Genomic DNA, 18,296 nt, shown 5'->3' on the forward strand with positions numbered 1-18,296 from the left:
TTGTTGTGAATATTGTGACTATGTATTGTCCCTGTTAACAAACAGATTTGTTTTTTGAAGTTGGTATACAAATTGTCTTTTATGAGTTTATTATCCAATTTCGTAGTAATGTAGCTTCCTTATTCTAATTCAGCAAGAAGTTGAAAACTTTAAGAAGCTAAATCTAATTAGTAAAGAGCAGTTTGAGAATCTAGCACCTGAACCTCCCTTTGAGCCAAATCTAGACGTTCCTGTAGAACCTTCACAGTCTCAGCAAGGTATGTACATTTGTTTTTTCTTCACATTTTAATGAGATGTTCCTTCTTCTGTTTGTTTTCCTTGGTTTTAGATCAGCATTTCACTGTCCAGAAGTAGTTTAAACCAAAGTTTTATCTTTTAATATAGAATGTAAATTAGCAGAGCACAGAGATTGCAGAGTGCAGTCATTTCTAAAGCTTACGTCCTATGAATGCAGAGTGCCTCAGACTGTAAGCCAGCTGTGCAGATGTACTCAATGAACAAACGTGTGTCCGAATGCCTCGGTTTTCCTGGAACCCCGGGTGTGACTTAGTGTAACCTTATGGAGGGGAAAGGGAGGGAAGGGAATAAGCATTTATGAAGCACTTCCTATGTGCAGGCCCCTGTGCTAAGGTCTTTACAACTATTGTCTCATTTGATCCTCACAACAATCCTGCGAGGTAGGTGCTGCTGTGATGAGGAAACTGAGGCAGGCAGAGATTCAGTGACTTGCACAGGGTCACATAGCTGTAAGTGTCTGAGGCAGGATTTGAACTTGGGCTGTGCTGACTCCAGTTCATTAAGGCCTTTCTTTGTGCTCGCCACCAGGCTGAGACCCTCCACGTCAGTAAAGGATGTGGTTGCTACATAGTGTGACTTACAGGGTGCAGGAGAAGTATTTTCTCCTCTAAATAAATGAAGGAATCTCTTATACTGGCTTTTTCAGGCATGAAATTTTATGTCTAGTTATTCCTCTTGCTTGAGGCAAAGGTCCCTGGGAAAGAGAACATACACGCCCTAACATCTATTGTTATTGTAGTGTTGAGAAGAGCATTTTTTGAGAGCAGGTTTTGGTGGAGAAGATGGGGATGCCCTGAGTGGATAGGCAGAGTGGAGCAGTAGGAGTCAGAGGCCCTGGCGACAGTTCTCAGCTCTGCCACAGTTCTCAGCTCTGCCGCTGACCGTTGACCCTGGGCAAGTCACTTCACCCCGTAGCTCTCGTTTGCTTTGTGTGTTAAATGATGGCTACTAGACTCAGTTCTTTTCCAGCTTTAAATCAGTGATTTTATGGTCTTGTGGCCCTTGTTACCCTGGGGCAGTGATGGGGCATCGGCCACCAAAAGAGGAGGCTCTGGAAATCAGCCCTTGGGCTCGTCATCATTTTTTTGTCCTTCCTCAGTAGCCCTTTGTGTAGAAAAGCGATTTTCTGACCTGCTTGCCGCTCCATTGTGGCTTCCTAATTCCGACGCTGCCATCTTGACCAAAGTGGAATGCAGAGGCAGCCCACGCTCTTGGAAAGATGAGCAGACTGTCTGGAGGGCATGGTACAAGTCTTCATCTCCCTGAGACTCAGTTTCTTGTCTATCAAGTGTGGCGGTTGGACTCGAGGGTCCCTAGAGGGTCTCTGCCGTTTCTTTATTCTCTAAAGGTCATGTGCCCTGCTTAGTCTTGAGACACTCATAGCCAGTGGAGGGCATTCTCGGGTCTGAAGCAAAGGTGGGCCAGAGAGAGCACTTGTTAAAATAATTCATTTCATCCCACCCACTGTTGAAGGTTGATCTGTTAGGCACTCAGGATATGTAAGGTGAATGGGATGAAGAGTCTGCCCTCAAGGACCTCACCAGTCCAGTGAATTCATTCCTTCAACATGCATTTATGGAGCAGTGGAACAAGGGAGTGCACCAGCAATTCTCACTTCCCTTATCTCGGTGCTCCCCCGCCCCCCTCCTTTTTTAGGGGATGGCTGTGATAGAACATGGTTGTGCTCTTTCCTCGATCTCGGTGGCGTGATCATGAGAGCACATGATGGAATACAAAAAGTAAAGATGAGATGAAGATGAAATTTCAACAAAAATTTTGCTCTAAGATGTTAGCATTTTTAGCAAGAGCGGTGTGATTGACTATTCATTATTTTGGAAAATGTTGGCTTAATATTTGTTATGCAGTGATTCAAAGACCTGGTTCTAAGTTCCATTTATTCCACAACTTTTTTGAATGATTGCCACAGCTGGAAAAGCTGGAGCCCTCACCAAGATGGCGAGATCCTGATGGGAGGAGTGCGTGGTTGATTGCACTTGCTGAATCATGATAGGTCACATTAAGGACTGGCTTAGAGATGAGAACTCCTGGGAACTGTAACTCAGAGCTCCAGGAGACATAGCCAGGATGTGCCAGAGTCAGAATTTGAACACAGGTCTTCCTCGCCCAAGGTTTATACTTTATCTCTTGTTCTCCATTGCTTCACAGTGACACATGGTAGTCATTTTTAATCCCACAAATCAGGTAGGCAGAGGTTTTTTGTTTTTGTTTTTGTTTTTGAAATTCAGCTAATAGATTTCTGCTTTCTTTGATGTCAGTTGTTCTTGCAAACTATAATCTTAGACTGTTTCATTTTTATATTTTTAACAAATTGGCAGGGGTGGGAGTAGTTTTTTTTTTTTTTTTTTTTTTAACTAATACTGTCAGCTGATGGTGGGTGCTTAGGTCATGGTCCTTTCTCAGGGGCTGACCCTTGAAACAGAAGGGGAGAGATTGGGAGCTTGCCACAGCCATGAGAGGCCTGTTGTGGGAGGGGATGGAAGGAGAGAGCAGTCTGTGCTGAGGGATTATAAAGATAAAGGGGGTGGTCCAGTGTTGGAGACAGGTCCCATGATTTACTGCCCTGGGGAGGGTGAAATACAAGCCTTCTTCCCCCCAGGGGCCATGCTGTAGTCCACTGGGGGTTTATGGACCGCACTTTGAACATTGCTTTATATGATACTTAACAGAATGTGAGTCAGTAGCAAACTACACAGACAGTATACTGTCTTTCTGTTTTTTGACATCAGCTCCAGAGCTATGACACCGTGCTGACTTGTCTCATCATGTAAAGCTTGTTTGGGATAAGAGTTTACAGAGCTGTCCATGTCCATCAAAGAAAAAATGATCATCAGAGTTGGAAGTTTGGAATTTTGCTAACAATTTGATTGTTTTCCTATTTTACAGATTTGACTGATGAACTGGCTCATAAATTATTTGGTATTTCAGAAGTGTCTTCAACAACAATGGCTCGTTCTTTGCCAACAGCAGTCCCCGAGTCTCCAAGAGTTCACCCTGCAAGAACACCCAAAACGCCACGTACACCCAGATTACAAGATCCAAACAAGACGCCGAGATTTTATCCTGTTGTGAAGGAACCGAAAGCCATTGATGTGAAGGTAAACAGACACGCTCTCCATAGGAAATGAGTAGCTGCTTTAAAAGCTTCTACATATTTTTCTGACCTAATCATATCATAAGAAGTTCATACTTAAATGCATCTGTGACCTCACTGATGCAGAACTTCCTTCCAACCCATGTTGTCCATGACCTTCTTCCCAGAAATCTTAGGATCATAAATGCACCACGGAGGATCTGACCACTGAACTAAAACAGTTAGTTACTCTGAGGCTCTTTTTTTTTTTTTTTTTAAACATTTTTGGGTATCAGGGCAGCATTTGGCGTGTCTGCCTGGTTATGCCTCACTTTCACATGCATGTGGTTGACCCCACCACTTTTCCTGATCAGAAATTTTCTTGACTCTTTCATGGTCTTGGTTTTTCAAATCTTGATTGGTAATATACTGTCTACTTAAACTTACCATCTAAACTCTCCATCATGATTTAGATCATCCGTAATTTGTATTCTTCAAAGATTGTGGTGTTTCATAACTTGCTGCCACTGTGAGGAGAGGTCTTTTAAAAGATGATTTTTTTGTTGTTGTTGTTGTTATTTCTTGGAGTAGATTGGGACTGCTGAGCACATTGTATAATTTTCCAAGTGGTCTTCAGGCCACTCGTCTCTAACTCTGAGCTGAACTTATTCTCTGCCTGCAATCTCTGTCTTGTCTGTTTGTTACTTTTAACCTACTTCGGCACATCCATCCGTCTGCATGTTGTGGTCTCAGCATATCCCTTTGTCCCTGCGTTTGTGTTTCTGTGTGTTGATTAGTAGAAGGATCTCTCTTGGGTGGTCCCTGTGGATTTGGCTTAATCAATTCAGTGTCATCTTCAAATAGAATTTTTGGGAAGACCTCATCCTCTTTTAGCACGTTCGTCTTCCCTTTGGACTCTGCAGGGCGTGATCTGAGACAGTTGCAAATGCCTTTGAGCTCACAGCTCTTTGTTTGGCTTGATATTATTGATTTCAGGATTGTTGAAAAAGGGTTATCTTTGTGGTTGTGCATGTTAAAGAACCTTAGGGGAAATGCCTTCTTAGAGGAGCCTTAATGCCTCAGTTTGTTCTACCAAGTCACGCTTTTCTGTAATGAGAAAAATTAAATGAACGCGGCAGAGTCTTTACCTTTCAGTCAGTTTGGTGACCCTGAGAGTGTGCTGTGCTTTAGGAAGTCATTTACAAACATCTCTCTTCTCATGATTTCCATCAAGAATATCCTTGTCAAGAGAAGATGGGCATAGACATTGGTGGTGTCTTCTCTTCTCTCAAGATATCTTGAAAAATCTATCCTTCAGTGCTTTCAGAATTGCCACCTTCAAAGCATCTTCAAACTACAGAAGTTCATAAACAAAATTATCTTAGTGATGATTCTTTTGATGATAAGGAAATTCCTTCTTTGAAAGTGAGTAGTGAAGTCAAAGAGAATCTAATGAAATCATGAAGCATCCTACTCTGTTCCATCCCATAGGTAGTTTAGCTACTAGCAAAACCATTTGTTTTTAAGTTATGAGACTTGTAAGATGTGTGTGAGAGAGAGATGTTTGAGTTTTGTGACTTCATATGATTTCACAATGTGTTATCCATAGTATGAAAATGTTTTAGCTGGTTTACTCTCAGAGGGTTTTAATTTGCTTGTTAAGTTCACACTACTGAAAAGTAATTGCAATGTTTGACTTCTTTTCTTTTAGATTCCAAGAAAGAGAAAAACACGGCACAGTACAAACCCCCCTCTAGAGTGTCATGTGGGTTGGGTCATGGACTCCAGAGATCACAGGCCAAGAACATCCTCTGTCAGGTAGCTATTCCGAGCGACAGGATCGTCTGTTGTTTTTGATTCCAAGTTGTTAATGGGAAGAAAAGCTATTGAGGTTTTGGTAGCATTTGAAAATTTGTATGTCAGCTGCCCCAAGAGGGCAGAGACGATTTTCTTTTTTTCTTATTACACCTTCCCTTCCCTCCTTCCCTGCCCACCACCTTCCCCAGCTTCTAATGCTGCCCCTTGCTGCTAGGAGGCATTCAGTGAATATTTGATGAATGAATGGGAGACGTTTCTAGAATACAAGATCCTCGAGAATGGAAAAATAGAAGAGTTATGAGAAGGGGAACAAAGAACAAAAAGTGGAAGTGGATGGTAAATATGACAATATAGGATAGTGTTTGAATTTTAAAACTTAAAATCTTCCTTCCCTCTTTTAAATGAAAACAAATTTTCCTAAAAATGACATTAATCCTTAGTCTTAATTTGCATGTTGTTCAGAACAATAGTTTTGTTTGTTATGATCATTGTCATATGTGCCGTTTTACTTAGTATGTGAATGAAATTAAGAAAGTTCATTAGTTTTAATGTAAAAAGGGCTGAGCAATATCTGTAGATTATGTGGACTTTGTAGTGTTTGATAAGGCCTTCTAGCACTTTTCCTTTTTGATTTTTGTTATTGTTTTTACTGGTTTTTATTGCTGTTTTGCATTTCTTAAATCCCACATATCCGTATCCCATGTATCCCGTCTCTTTGTTTAGCGCCATGACTTCATGCTGCTTTCCTGGCCCAGGGACTGGCCTCTTAGAGCTTTAGTTTTCAGCAGCGACTTTTGGGCACGTGCATGCTGGTGACATCAGGGCGTCCCTGTTGAGTTCATCTGTATCCTGAGAACTGGTTCACCTAATCAACAAGCATTTATTGAGTGCCAGGCACTGTTAGGGTTAGGGATACAGGGACAGACAGAGGAAGAAACAGCCCCTGCCCTCAAGGAGGGGCGTGCATAGACGGCAGTAGATTGTTTGTAAATATGGAGAGGTATCTCGGGGTAGTGGAAAGAGAGCTGATTCTACAGCCAGCAAGACTTGGGTTTGAGTCCTGTCTTTGACACCTGTTATCTCTTGACTCTCTGGGCACGTCAGTCTCTCAGTGCTCATGTAAGTTTCTAGTACTGTGAATTGCAAAGAAGGTGCCCCTGTGTGTGGGCAGAGGACGTATCCTCCCTTGAAACTGCATATGCCGGTGCAGTCCCACACTCAGTCTCTCTCCTGTCTCTGTCCCTCTCCCTCTTTCCTCCTCCCTCTCCTTCTAGGTTTCCTGGTGTTGGGGGTAAAGGGGTGGGTATAGGGAGTTGGGGGAAAAGATAGTTGGTGGTGATCTCAAAAAAGGTATTTCCGTCCACCTGACCCAGGGTTATAGTTTGCCCCTTTAACTCTTTTAGGAGTTTTTTAGCCATAATGACAGTGTGTTATAAACTCATGACAGTTCATCAGTCATGACTCTTGTCAGTTGAGCTTTTCCATCTGTCCACGTCGTGTTTTAACAAAAGGATGCACAGTTTATCCATTGTGCTTTACTGTATTTGAGTTCTTTGGAAATTGATGCTCCATAGGGATTATAATGGAGAAGGGCTGCTGGAAGATCTGTGTTTGAATACTGCTCAGACCTTTGCATGTCCCCTCTGCCTGTGGAGTAGTCGCGGAGGCAGCACCTGCCCATGAACAGTGGCTGCATTGCCCAGTCACAGCTCCCTGTCTCAATAGTACGTTTTACTCTGTTTGGGGGATTTAGGTGGGCTGAGGTGTCCACATTTCCTGGAATGGAATTTGTCAAAGGAAAAGTCTCACTGAAAGTCTTCCTCTGGCGACGCTAGAGTCGCGCAGCTGCAGAGCCATGGGATGCTCAAGCTGTGCGTGGGACAAAGTGAAAACCAGCAGGAAAATAGAGTGCACCTTGAGTAGGGATCTCTAGTTTTGGAGTTTTCCTGCAGTCAGCATAACAAATTACTTTTTCAAATGTAGATAAGAGGTCTCCTGAGATTGGTCTCTGCTTCCTTGACCAGTGGGCTTTACTTTCACTTTGTTCTCTCAGGCTGCTGGGTTCTTTATTCTTATGTGCCTCCTAAATCCAAAATAGACCATTATAATTCACCGTAAATTGTTAGGACCCTGGGCCTTCTTTGCCTCCTGCATTGCCTCATCTCCCATTTCTGTACCTTTGCACACAGGCTGTTGTCCGTGGCTGGATGCTCCCCTCTTGACCCCAGCTTCTTAGAATCCCTGCAGCTGGCCTCTCTCCCTCCCACTTACTGACCTTGCCTTTATTTTTTATTTGTGGTATAGTGTGCATGTGGCTGCCCTCGGTTGAAAGCGTGTGCCATGAGGGTGAGGATGCTTTGAGCTTTGTATTTCCACTGTCTGACTGTAAAAGAATCTTAATGTCCCTGGGATTTCTCATAAACCTTGCTCTAATAATCTAGTTTGTGCTTTACAGTTTAATTTGCATCGATGCTTTATATACCAGGCCACCAGTAGCCTGCAGATGTGAGATTTAGTTAAGTCTTGTGTAGCTGCTGAGTGGCTATTTTCCACATAGCTCCTTGGTGCTGATTGCTTCCAATTTTTGTTACAGAGATTGAACCTTGAACAGAGTCATTTTCGTTAACATGCTTTTCTACTAATAAAACGTGTTAGTTGTGTGAAAAGCTGTTTGTAGCACTTATGAAGCTGCAGTATTTTCAGCCAGGTCGCGAGCCAATCCTCAGGTGAGGGTCGTGTCAGTTATCGGTGATGTCGTCTCGGGAAGCAAGACCAGGGAATAAAGATGCATGCAGTTTCTTCCTTTGTTGACAAGACACACCATTATGTGTGTTAATTATAGGGTGATGACACAGGAGGATGTAGATTAGGGAAGCACCGTGGAGCTGGAATTTGGGGGGTTGCTGCTTGCTCATCCCAGACTCCTCTCAGAGATGGTGATGTCTTTTCCATTCTTGAATACTGCTAACTCTATGCCTTGGACCACAGTAACCTTGTTCTTCCCACTTTTTATCTTCATTCACGTCATTAACTCTTCTGTCTGAAAGGTTAAGTTATATGTATGCAAGTTTCTTTAGTTTAAAAAGAAAGTTGATGGAGCTGAAGGTGGAATGGGGCCATTTACTTAGAATTATTTTGATTATCACTTCAGTTTGTGAATTTGTAACTTTCACTTTTTTGTTATTTATGTTTTAATTTTATGTAATATGGGTTTTGGCTGTTATAATTTTTATAGTAAATTAATTTTTAAAAAAATAAGGCCAGTTTAAAAGGATTCCAACCATGATAAAACAGTGCAACTCGGTTTTAACTGTTTGCTTCCTTGTGTAGTGTGTGGTGGGGGAGAGGTGTAACCAGATCCTCCCCTTTTTACACTAGTATGCCAATTTGAAGTTTTTTTGTTTTTGTTTTCATACAGTAGTTCAAATGCTTCACCTTCAGAAGGTGCACCACTGGTAGGAAGCTATGGATGTACCCCTCATTCTCTCCCAAAATTCCAGCATCCTTCTCATGAACTTTTGAAGGAAAATGGCTTTACTCAACAAGTATATCATAAATATCGTCGAAGGTGCCTAAATGGTAAGGTTCCCATCAGTTGCCAAGTAGTTAGATTTAAGATTGTTAAAATAAAATGGTTTTTTTTCTATTAACATAGTATTTAAAATTATATAAAAAGTTATATCCAGTTAGAATTCTTTTTCTTTCATTTTCATAAAATTATAGTATGTTAACACTTAGATCTTGGAGGTCAGCTACTAATAATTATAGCTAATAACTGTTGTATTCTTTGTAAAAATCATCTTAAACTTTTTAGTTGAAGCAGTAAAAAATTAATTTTATTTATCATGAAAGTTTTATCTTCTCCATATATTTTATAGCACTTGAAAATTAAAACCTTTTTTTAATGAAATGAGCCTTTTTTCCCCCGAAGTTTTTAAATTTTAGCAGTGATTTTTTTTTAAGTGCATTGGAAAATTTTTCTAAATTTCTTCAATATTTTGAAATAATTTTTTAAAAATTGGCAGGGGCAGCTAGGTGGCGCAATGGATAGAGCCCTGGCCTTGGAGTAAAGAGGACCTGTGTCCAAATCCAGCCTCAGACGCTTGACGCTTACTAGCTGTGTGACCCTGGGCAAGTCACTTAACCCCGATTGCCTCACCAAAAAGCCAAGAAAAAAAAAATTGGTTAAGGTTTATGATTTAGTCCTTTTGGAGCTAATTTAAAACATTAATTTTCTTGATTTAAGTTAGTGGGCTATATATGTATACCTATCTATATCTATATTTATATAAACTTATTTTATTGTTCAAATTTTTCCAGAGAGAAAACGCTTGGGAATTGGCCAGTCCCAAGAAATGAATACCCTCTTTCGTTTCTGGTCCTTTTTTCTCAGAGACCACTTCAATAAGAAAATGTATGAGGAATTTAGACAACTTGCTTGGGATGATGCAAAAGAAAACTACAGGTCAGACGGGTTCCACCAGTTGTTGTTTTGAAATTTTCTTTTCATGTGGAAGATGACTTTTCAAATAATGCTGATATGTCCTGAGTGAACTAACGTCGTTCTTGAAGAGACTTCATGGAAGCATCTGCATTCCCAGATGCCTTCTTATCACAATAGCTAGTGTTTTATTATAACCTGTTAGAAAAACTCAAGTAGATCCACAGGTAGTTAGATGAAATGATGTCTGATGAATAGTTGTATGTTTCTTTCCTTGTCCCCCCTGTAGTCACACGAAGAAGCTCAGGCCTCAGACCTTTACATGACAGGTGTTTATCAGGTGTGTGCTTGCTTGCGCCTGGCACGGTGCTGAGCGCCGCCCCTCTCCACCACCCTTGTGGACAGGTGCTATTAAGATCTGCACTTTACAGTCAAGGAAACTGAGGCAGGCAGCAGTGAAGCGACTTGTCATGGCAAGTCTTTGTGCCTCTGCTCTTTGCCTTCTCCCCACCCCGTACTTGTCTGTGCTGCCCACGGTAGGTTTTAGCCTGAGATGGGAGGAGAATATCACCTTAATTTATGCCAGTGTAGGTCTCCCACCACTCCCCATCATTCCTGGATCCAGGCTCCCTGCAAAGGATAAGCCAGAGTCCAACCGGCCAGACATCCTCCTGGGCCCTGGCCGAGCGTGGGAACTGTCTTCTGTCCGCAGTGGCCTCGTCCCATCTACTCCCCAGACTGTGGTCCACCGAAGCCCGCTGGCTGACTGGCAGCAGAGTGAGACAGGATGGTGGGAAATGATGCTGGAGCTTCGTATGCTCCTGCACACACAGAAAGTAGCCTTTCACCTCATGTCATTCATCTTCACGCCCCGCCTCCTAGATGGTGCCATGATGAGTGTGTCTGTGCTGCTCTCAGATGTGATATGTAGTAGTTAGAGCAGCCCAGGTGCATCCATTCATATTCTTCAAAGTCACTCCCTGTAAGTAGTTTGGTCAGTCAACCTTCATGAAGGACAGAATCCAAATAAAAATTGTGCTTGAAGAATTTAGCTCTGTAATTATAGAAAGTAAACTAGCATACAAAGACCTAGTTCATCCAGCTCCTCGTTCCTAGACACCTGCATTAAGAGGACACGGACGTTTCTTGTTGTCGGCTTTCCTCTTGTCTTCCTGGGAAAGAAGCATGACTTACTCACTTTCTGTCTGTTCAGGACGGAGCGGCTGACTGGAGCTCAGTGACGTTATTCAGCGTAGCACGTACATGGCGTATAGGCATAAGCCTAGGCCAGAACCTTGCTTCTGGTCCCCTAGAGGCTGCCTTCTCAGACAGCTGTCCACACACCTTTTATTTCACTGCAGTACTCAGTTACAAATTCAATACAAAACCAAGTAGATGGTAGCTTTAGATTGCATGGTAGTTAGTGGCTTCAGGTCCTCTTGCATATTCCCTTCAGTATGACTGAGGAAAACCCAGCCATGCCTCGCCGTTCTTGTTCTCCCATCAGTGCACTTGGCTGTCCCCATGACCTCCATGAATGAAACCATATAATAAGACTTAGCTGCAGGACCAAATGCAAAGGAAAGTCTGGTATAGAAATTTACATTCCAAAATCAGCTATGCTAATAGCTGCATCTTCCTCTCACTTGGATTATCATTGCTATCGCTCCCTTCCATTTGTTGTAGTTAATGAATTGATTATAGTGTCATTGAAAAAATAGATTGAACCAGTTGAATGTTTCTCTCTCACCTCCCTCATCCCCTTTCAGATATGGGTTAGAATGTCTGTTCAGGTTTTATAGTTATGGACTGGAAAAAAAATTCAGACAAGAGATCTTCAAGGATTTCCAAGAAGAAACCAAAAAAGATTATGAATCAGGTATGAAAGCTGATTTTGTCATGTTTGAAATTTTCGGCCTGATCCTAGTAGTGAATAGGGAGAGTGATAAATAGTTAAATTTTTAGGGGTGTGTAAACCCACGACTTGTTGGGTCAAGCTTGATAAAGGATGGAGATGCCGTGTAAAGGTCTTTCTCAAGTGCTCCCCTCCTGACATGCTGGGAAAGAGGTGGGGTGGCGTGGCGTGGGTTGGGGTGCTGCAGCTACACCTTGAGGGAAACGTGGACGTTTTTGAAGTTGTGTTATCAAGATGTCATTAATATGTTCACTGTGTGAATCTCATGACCTGCTCCAGCACCGTAAATGTGATTTTTGTGTGTATTGTTCTGTTAACAGGTCAGCTGTATGGACTAGAAAAGTTTTGGGCTTATCTAAAATACTCCCAATCTAAGACTCAGTCTATTGACCCAAAACTTCAGGAATACCTCTGTAGTTTTAAGAGGTTGGAAGACTTCCGAGTTGATGTAAGTTTTAAAATCCTCCTCTGTAATCTTTTATTACGTTTGTATTTTGTTCTGGCGTGGGTTGTCAGCACCTTCCTTAAACTTTCATGTTGCACTTCATAATTTCCCAAGTGAAGTTGTGATGGGCTATCCTTTCATATGAAGGTGGGTGGCTCCTGTACTCTGGGCCCTGCTTGAAAGCAGAAGCCATTAAGGCGTAGGATCCTAAAACAAAATGTTTGTTTTAAAACTTGTTTGTCATGTTTTCTATTTTTACTTAACATTGATCAATAATATTTTACATGTTTTAACAGGATGTCTTTTTATGATTATCTTGAGCACCAATTGGAAAACATTTTCAATTTTTATCTTATTGAGTCTTCTCCTAATTACCATCTAGGCTAGTGGTTCTCAGACTTTATGGTGGCACCTTTGTGGGTCTTCTTAATATCCTGTGCTTCTCTTTGCATCCTTCTGAAGCCCACAGTCTGTTTTGTAGGCACCAAAGCCCACCAAACAGTTGTTCATAAACTGACAGCTGTGGTGTCCATTACCCCTTTGGAGTTCTCTCTAAACGTCCCCCAAGATATTTGGACTGAAACACTTGTGTGATGGTGCGTGCCATGGTGTGGGAGCAAGGCTTTGTGGGCGTGCTGGAGGGCAAGGGTGTGGGTCCAGTGTATTGGGGAGGGACCTGGAAGGGTTATGGGACTAGCAAATGGGAAGAAAGGGGGAAGGGAGAGAGAAGAGTGTGGGGCACCCTGTGCTCCAGGAGACTCGGAAAGAAGGGGAGAGAGGAGGCAGACCTTTGGATCTCCTTTCTGTGTACCCTGAGCTGGAGTTGTCTGACGGGTCTGTGACTGTTCCACGGGAGGTGGAGAGACGGCCTCGACAGCCAGTGTTTTCGCAAGGCTGTAGCCCTGACAGCTCATGTTTAATCTGAGCCAAGAGTCCAGGCCTTCTCTTAAACACTAAAGAAGAGGGATTCAGGGTGACTTCAGCCAAAATAAAACGTCAGCCTCATGGTGCAAATTCCAGGGGCCCTAAGGAGGAGTGTTAGCCAGAATCGTCAGGTTTCTGGGTCACCTGATTGTTTTGAAATCAGACTCTCCCGCCCCTAGAGCGCGGCTCTCCGACCTTTTTAGGTTTCCCAAGTTCACGTCTCTGATTATTTAAACTACACTCCCTTTGTTCATGCACAGCCTCCTATTAGTGAGGAATTTGGGAGGAAAAGACATTCTTCAGCTTCTACCGGTGAGGAAAGTGGCCGCCGCAGACCTCCATCCAGTTCTTCTTCCAAGCCACTCAATGCTGCCAAACCTCCTGCCACCCACCAGCCTCAGGTCCCAATAAACTCTCCCCGAAGGAATGCCTCACAGGAGTCCCTTGACAGTTTACCCCAGAACGGCGCTGCCTCGGAATCAGCAGATGGCGAGATGCCCGAGAAATAGACTCTTGTGAAAGCTGTTTGCCCTTGAAATCAGCATTTACATCAGTATTTTATTTCAAGGATCTTTGGGGAAAATGTTTTCATGCTTGATTGTGGGGGTTGGAACAAAGAAAGGGAAGACAGAGGGCAGCGTCTCCTAACACGAGAGAAATTCCAAACGTTTTCCCCTAATCTCTAGTGAAATAGGTTAGGTTCGGGGACCTTCAATAGAGATCCTCTAGTAATGTCTTTTGGTTTCAGTATTTCTGTCTTAGAGCTATTGTTTACAAAACCTGCATTCCCTTATTACATGCAGCAACAGGAATGGGAATGCCTTACATTTCAGCTCATGCTTCTTAAAGAAGAGAGAGTTTGTTTTATTCACCTCAGCCACAGAGCTTTCTTCACCCATTTTCCCCATTATCAACTAATATTTGTACTTATCAGAGACAAAGGAAAATTACGTGTGTATATTTTAAATTCAGAAAGAGGATCTGAAGCAATATGTTCACTCCCAGATATATAAATATTAAAGGAAACCTTTTTTACACAAGTGGCAGTACGTGGGAGGACCTGCAGTTACATTGAAGTGTAAGCACTTTGGGTGCTGGGCTTTGCTTTTTGGTGTGTATGTTTTTGGGGGTGGGGGTGGGAAACTCATATTCATGATCTCCATAGTTAGTGTTGTGTTGGGTATGAAGTTGACATCTATCTGCTGGTTAAGTTTTAGGAGAGATTTGCTTTTTAAATTGATTCTTATTTACGAACTTGAGCAAGTAATTGAAAACTGGGTTAGGGCTGATTTGAGTATTGTCCTAAATTCATTAAATCTTGCACTACTTTAAATACATCTGCTGTTTATACATCTGCAGGTGGGTAATACGACAGTGAGATTATCCTCAATTTAAGAGGTATTTCGTTTTTCCATTTTGTTTCTTTTAATCCTTATTTTGTGCTCATAAAGTGTTTACAAGAGAGTTATAGCAAATTGATTTCTAATTTTTATTTTTTTTTGCCATTTCAACTGATGTAAATGATACTTTCAGTTTATTTTGTGGGAAATTAAAAAATAAAGCACTCATTCTGAATTGATTCTGAATTGATTTTTAATTTTTTTTCTGTTAAGAGTATATTTATTTGAAAAACTGGAATTTAAAATTTTTGTTAAGGGGATAACTTTTCATTCTGTGAGAGTTGAGTCTTAATGGCAACCTTGTGATAAATCATTTTTACATTTAACAGTTTTATTCAAATACATTTTGGTGTTTTACAAGCAACCGGATGTCTAACACTGAATTCTTTATCGTCTTCTTATGGGGTGTGGATTCTGTCCTTTTCTTGTCAGACAGCACTGAAACGTGGCTCCTTTTGGGTGGTGGGTCAATGAGGTGGTGATTCATCCATGCTGAGAATCCGTGTACAAAGACCGTTCTTCAGTGTGCAGCCGTTTGGGGGCTAGTTTTTGTAATTTGATGCCTTTAAATAGTGGAAGGTTGTCTTCAACCTGTTGTTTTAACCATTCAGAGAACAAATTCTACCCACACAGTGGATAGACAATCCCATGCAGCTTTAGTGGATTAGAATAGTCCCCTCTGCCCCCTGCCACCCAATAATATGTAAGTAAGCTCCTGGAGGGCAGGGACTGTCATTTAAAAATCTTTGTACCCCCAGCTCCTCGCACATAGCTGGCACTTAATAAATGTTGGTTGAATCACATTGAATAGAATTATGAATGTATTTTTACTTTGAAGTAGATGTGCAGTTCTGGCTTTAAAAAAACAACAACTTTGAAACAGAATTGTATGCAATTAATTTGAGAAGTGGCCCATTTTTAATAGGAAAAGTGACATTTAAAAAGAACCATTACCATCCATCTTGTGGTAAATAGACATTTAAAACCCATGTAAAATCCGAGATTATACATGGAAAAAGTTAAACTTGCATTAAAAATGTTTGTATACATATAGACGTGTATATGCATGCACACAAAGAAAAGATTTAAAGTACTGATCATTTTTAAAATTCAGGGAACTGTGTCCATATTCTGAGGTAAACTAGTGGAATCCCTGTCTCCTTGCCGTCCCCTCCCTCTCACGTCAGCCCTTCGGGCTGCTGTTGATGCCCAGCTGAGCTTCTGGAAAGCCACAAGGCACAGGGACAGAGGGACTCAGAGGGAGCTGAGCCAGCGAGGCTGGAGGACGCATCCGGGTCGTGTTTTGAGAGAACTGAGCAGTGGGGTCGACCTCCTCCCCAGCTGAGAAGAGGAATAGGAGTAGAGCAAGTAGGAGACAGAACTAAAGGCTGGACCATTCCTGGGCTTTAGGAAGTGAGGAGCACGGGCAGAGCTGTGGGAGCTGCTCGCTGCAGCGGGGAGTAAGCAAGCAAAACCAAGTAAGCATCACGCAGTCAGTGACTGTGACGTTGTACATGGGGAGGGCAGCCACACACCAAAGAACCAAAGTCAGGGTCGCAGAAAGTGCCCAGAAGCAGCATGGCTCCATGCAGAGGTCCATCCACTTGTGGGGTGCGCTGTGCATCTTTTCACTTTTTTTCTTTTGAAATAGTTATTTGGGGAGGGGGGGCAGCTACGTGGCGCAGTGGATAGAGCACCAGCCCTGGAGTCAGGAGGAGCTGAGTTCAAATCCAGCCTCAGACATCTGACACTTAAACTAGCTGTGTACCTCTGGGCAAGTCACTTAACCCCATTGCCTAGCCAAAAAAACAAAGCAAAACAACTAAACAACAAAACAAAAACCATTAGAAATAATTATCTGTTAAAGGAACATCTCTAGGAGGGAAATTTTAGTGATGTTTAAAAAAAAAAAAAAACCCAGCAAAAATAAGTAAACAGCAAGCGTGGCAGGCTGGGCCCAGAACTTCGGCTGCACCTGTTGGATATTATCGCATCTCTAAGATTGAAGAGAGTTGTAGAAAGGTTTTACTACTTCTCTCCCTGACCCACATTGTGTGTATCTTGAGAGGAAATGGGGTGCCAGGGACTGGCACAAGAATACACGAGTTTAAATTGGTCAGAAGACTGTCTTAGTGATCAGTCTTTGAGTTTGGTCTGGGGGCTGCAGGCTGTGCTGATTCTTAACTATAAATTCCCTGAAATGGTAAATTAAGGGTCAAGGGGACCTGAGGGCTGGTGACCCTAAATTAGAACCCTGATCTCATTGTTTACTGTAATCAAATCCATTTAAGTGCATTAGGTAACAAGGAAAAAAAAATTCTAACATCTAGGGGGAAATAACTGGGTAGAGAGAGTTGTGAAAGGAAGGCTAGCCTTCCTTTGCAGTGCAGTGGTGGGAGGGAGGCCCGACCTGGCTGGCTTGGAAGGTGTGAGAGCTGCTCAGGACATCCTCACTCCTGCCTCTTAGGCCAAGTGCCATCTCCCACGGGAGGCCTTTCCTGAGCTAGCCCCGGCTTCTGGTGTTGTCCCACTCAGAATTACCTAGTGCGTATTTTACACCTGCTTTTCTGTGTATGTTCCCAGGACCCAGCGCAGTGCCTGGCTCGTAGTAGGGCGTGAAGAAATTGCTTATTGATGAGGGGGAGGGGCCTGAGCCAAGATGGTGGAGAAGCCGTAGAGACTTGACTGAGCTCTTCCAGATTCCCCTTCAGACAACTTTAAAAAATGCCTCAAAACAGATTCTGGAGCAGCAGAACCCGCAGAAGGACAGGGTGAAGCTGTTTTCTAGCCCAAGACAACTTAGAAGCGGGAAAGGTCTCTTGCACCAGGGTGAGAGTGGAGCACAGGCTGCACTCCAGCACACCAGCAGCAGGCCTGGGGAGCCCCTAAACCAATGGCAGCAGTGGCTGCTTCTGGAACTCTCAGCCTACAGACAGGCTAGGACGACTGGTCAGAAGGAGATTATAGGGGTCCCTTTCCTGGTACTGGGCACAGGACTCTTGCATTGCTCATAGTCAGATCTGGGTTGCAGGCCTAGGGTGAGGAGGAGCACTGGCACACCAGAGCTTGTGGCTTCAGGGGAGTGGGAACCCAGGTCACAGTTCAGGACAGAAATGAGTGCTTGCGGTCACTCACAGACCAGGGCACAGGCCAGGAGACAAGTAAGCATACCTCTCCTTGGAAAAACTGAAAGCTTAACAGACCCCCAGAACTAGCTCTGAAAACAGCTGCACAAAAAAATGTGAAGCTTGGGACAGTGTCTCCTCCACTTGGGGAACAGAGCCCAGCTTTAATGTACAAAAAAATACTGAAGACAATAACACCTTAAAAAACAGAATAGGCCAAATGGTAAAAGAGGCACAAAAACCCAAATGGAGACAACTCCATAAAAAGTAGAATTGGCCACATGGAAAAAGATGTACAAAAATCCACTGAAGAAAATAATTCCTTAAAAATTAGAATTGAGCAAGGGAAAGCTAATGACTCCATGAGACAGCCACAAGCAATAAAACAAAATCAGAAGAATAGAAAAATAGGAGAAAATGTGAAATTTCTCCTTGGAAAAACAATTGACCTGGAAAATAGATCAAGGAGAGATAATGTAAGAATAATTGAACACCTGAAAGCCATGGTTTAAAAAAAAAAAGCCTAGACATCATCTTTCAAGAAATTATCGAGTATATGTGTGTGTGGTTATAAAAATATATCTGTATTTAATTGTAGCCTTTTTAGGGGAGGAGGGAAGGAAGGGGAAAAAAAGAACCAAGTAAAAAATGCGCAGCAGAGAAAGAAAGCAAAGAAAAGATGTGCAGCTCTGAATGCAGTGTATAGTATTTATTATATAGGCATTCTTGAAATGGAAATTTATTGCTGTATATTTTGAATCTTCTCTTACTTTCTGCTGTGCACATGGCAAAGCTTTTTTCTTATTTTGTATTTGTTTTAGTATTTAAAATAAAATAATT

General features: G+C 42.4%; 1 protein-coding gene across 2 annotated transcripts in view; it reads left to right on the plus strand.

Moving 5' to 3' along the window:
* LARP1B (La ribonucleoprotein domain family member 1B) overlaps positions 1 to 14,512 on the plus strand; it is an 83,797-nt gene extending 69,285 nt beyond the window's left edge. The window contains exons 12-19 of one of the 2 annotated variants that reach the window (XM_027854467.1): positions 134 to 257; positions 3,244 to 3,413; positions 5,100 to 5,206; positions 8,625 to 8,785; positions 9,527 to 9,671; positions 11,417 to 11,526; positions 11,883 to 12,010; positions 13,192 to 14,512. In XM_027854467.1, the coding sequence (XP_027710268.1) occupies positions 134 to 257; positions 3,244 to 3,413; positions 5,100 to 5,206; positions 8,625 to 8,785; positions 9,527 to 9,671; positions 11,417 to 11,526; positions 11,883 to 12,010; positions 13,192 to 13,440 (1,194 nt within the window). In that variant the 3' untranslated portion in view covers positions 13,441 to 14,512. Of the gene's footprint in view, positions 1 to 133; positions 258 to 3,201; positions 3,414 to 5,099; positions 5,207 to 8,624; positions 8,786 to 9,526; positions 9,672 to 11,416; positions 11,527 to 11,882; positions 12,011 to 13,191 lie in introns of both variants that reach the window. The other variant, XM_027854466.1, reaches the window with a different exon arrangement.
* Positions 14,513 to 18,296: the final 3,784 nt, after the last annotated feature.

The sequence above is a fragment of the Vombatus ursinus genome, unplaced genomic scaffold (assembly GCF_900497805.2).
Source record: "Vombatus ursinus unplaced genomic scaffold, bare-nosed wombat genome assembly UNPS02010461.1, whole genome shotgun sequence".
NCBI lineage: Eukaryota > Metazoa > Chordata > Mammalia > Diprotodontia > Vombatidae > Vombatus > Vombatus ursinus.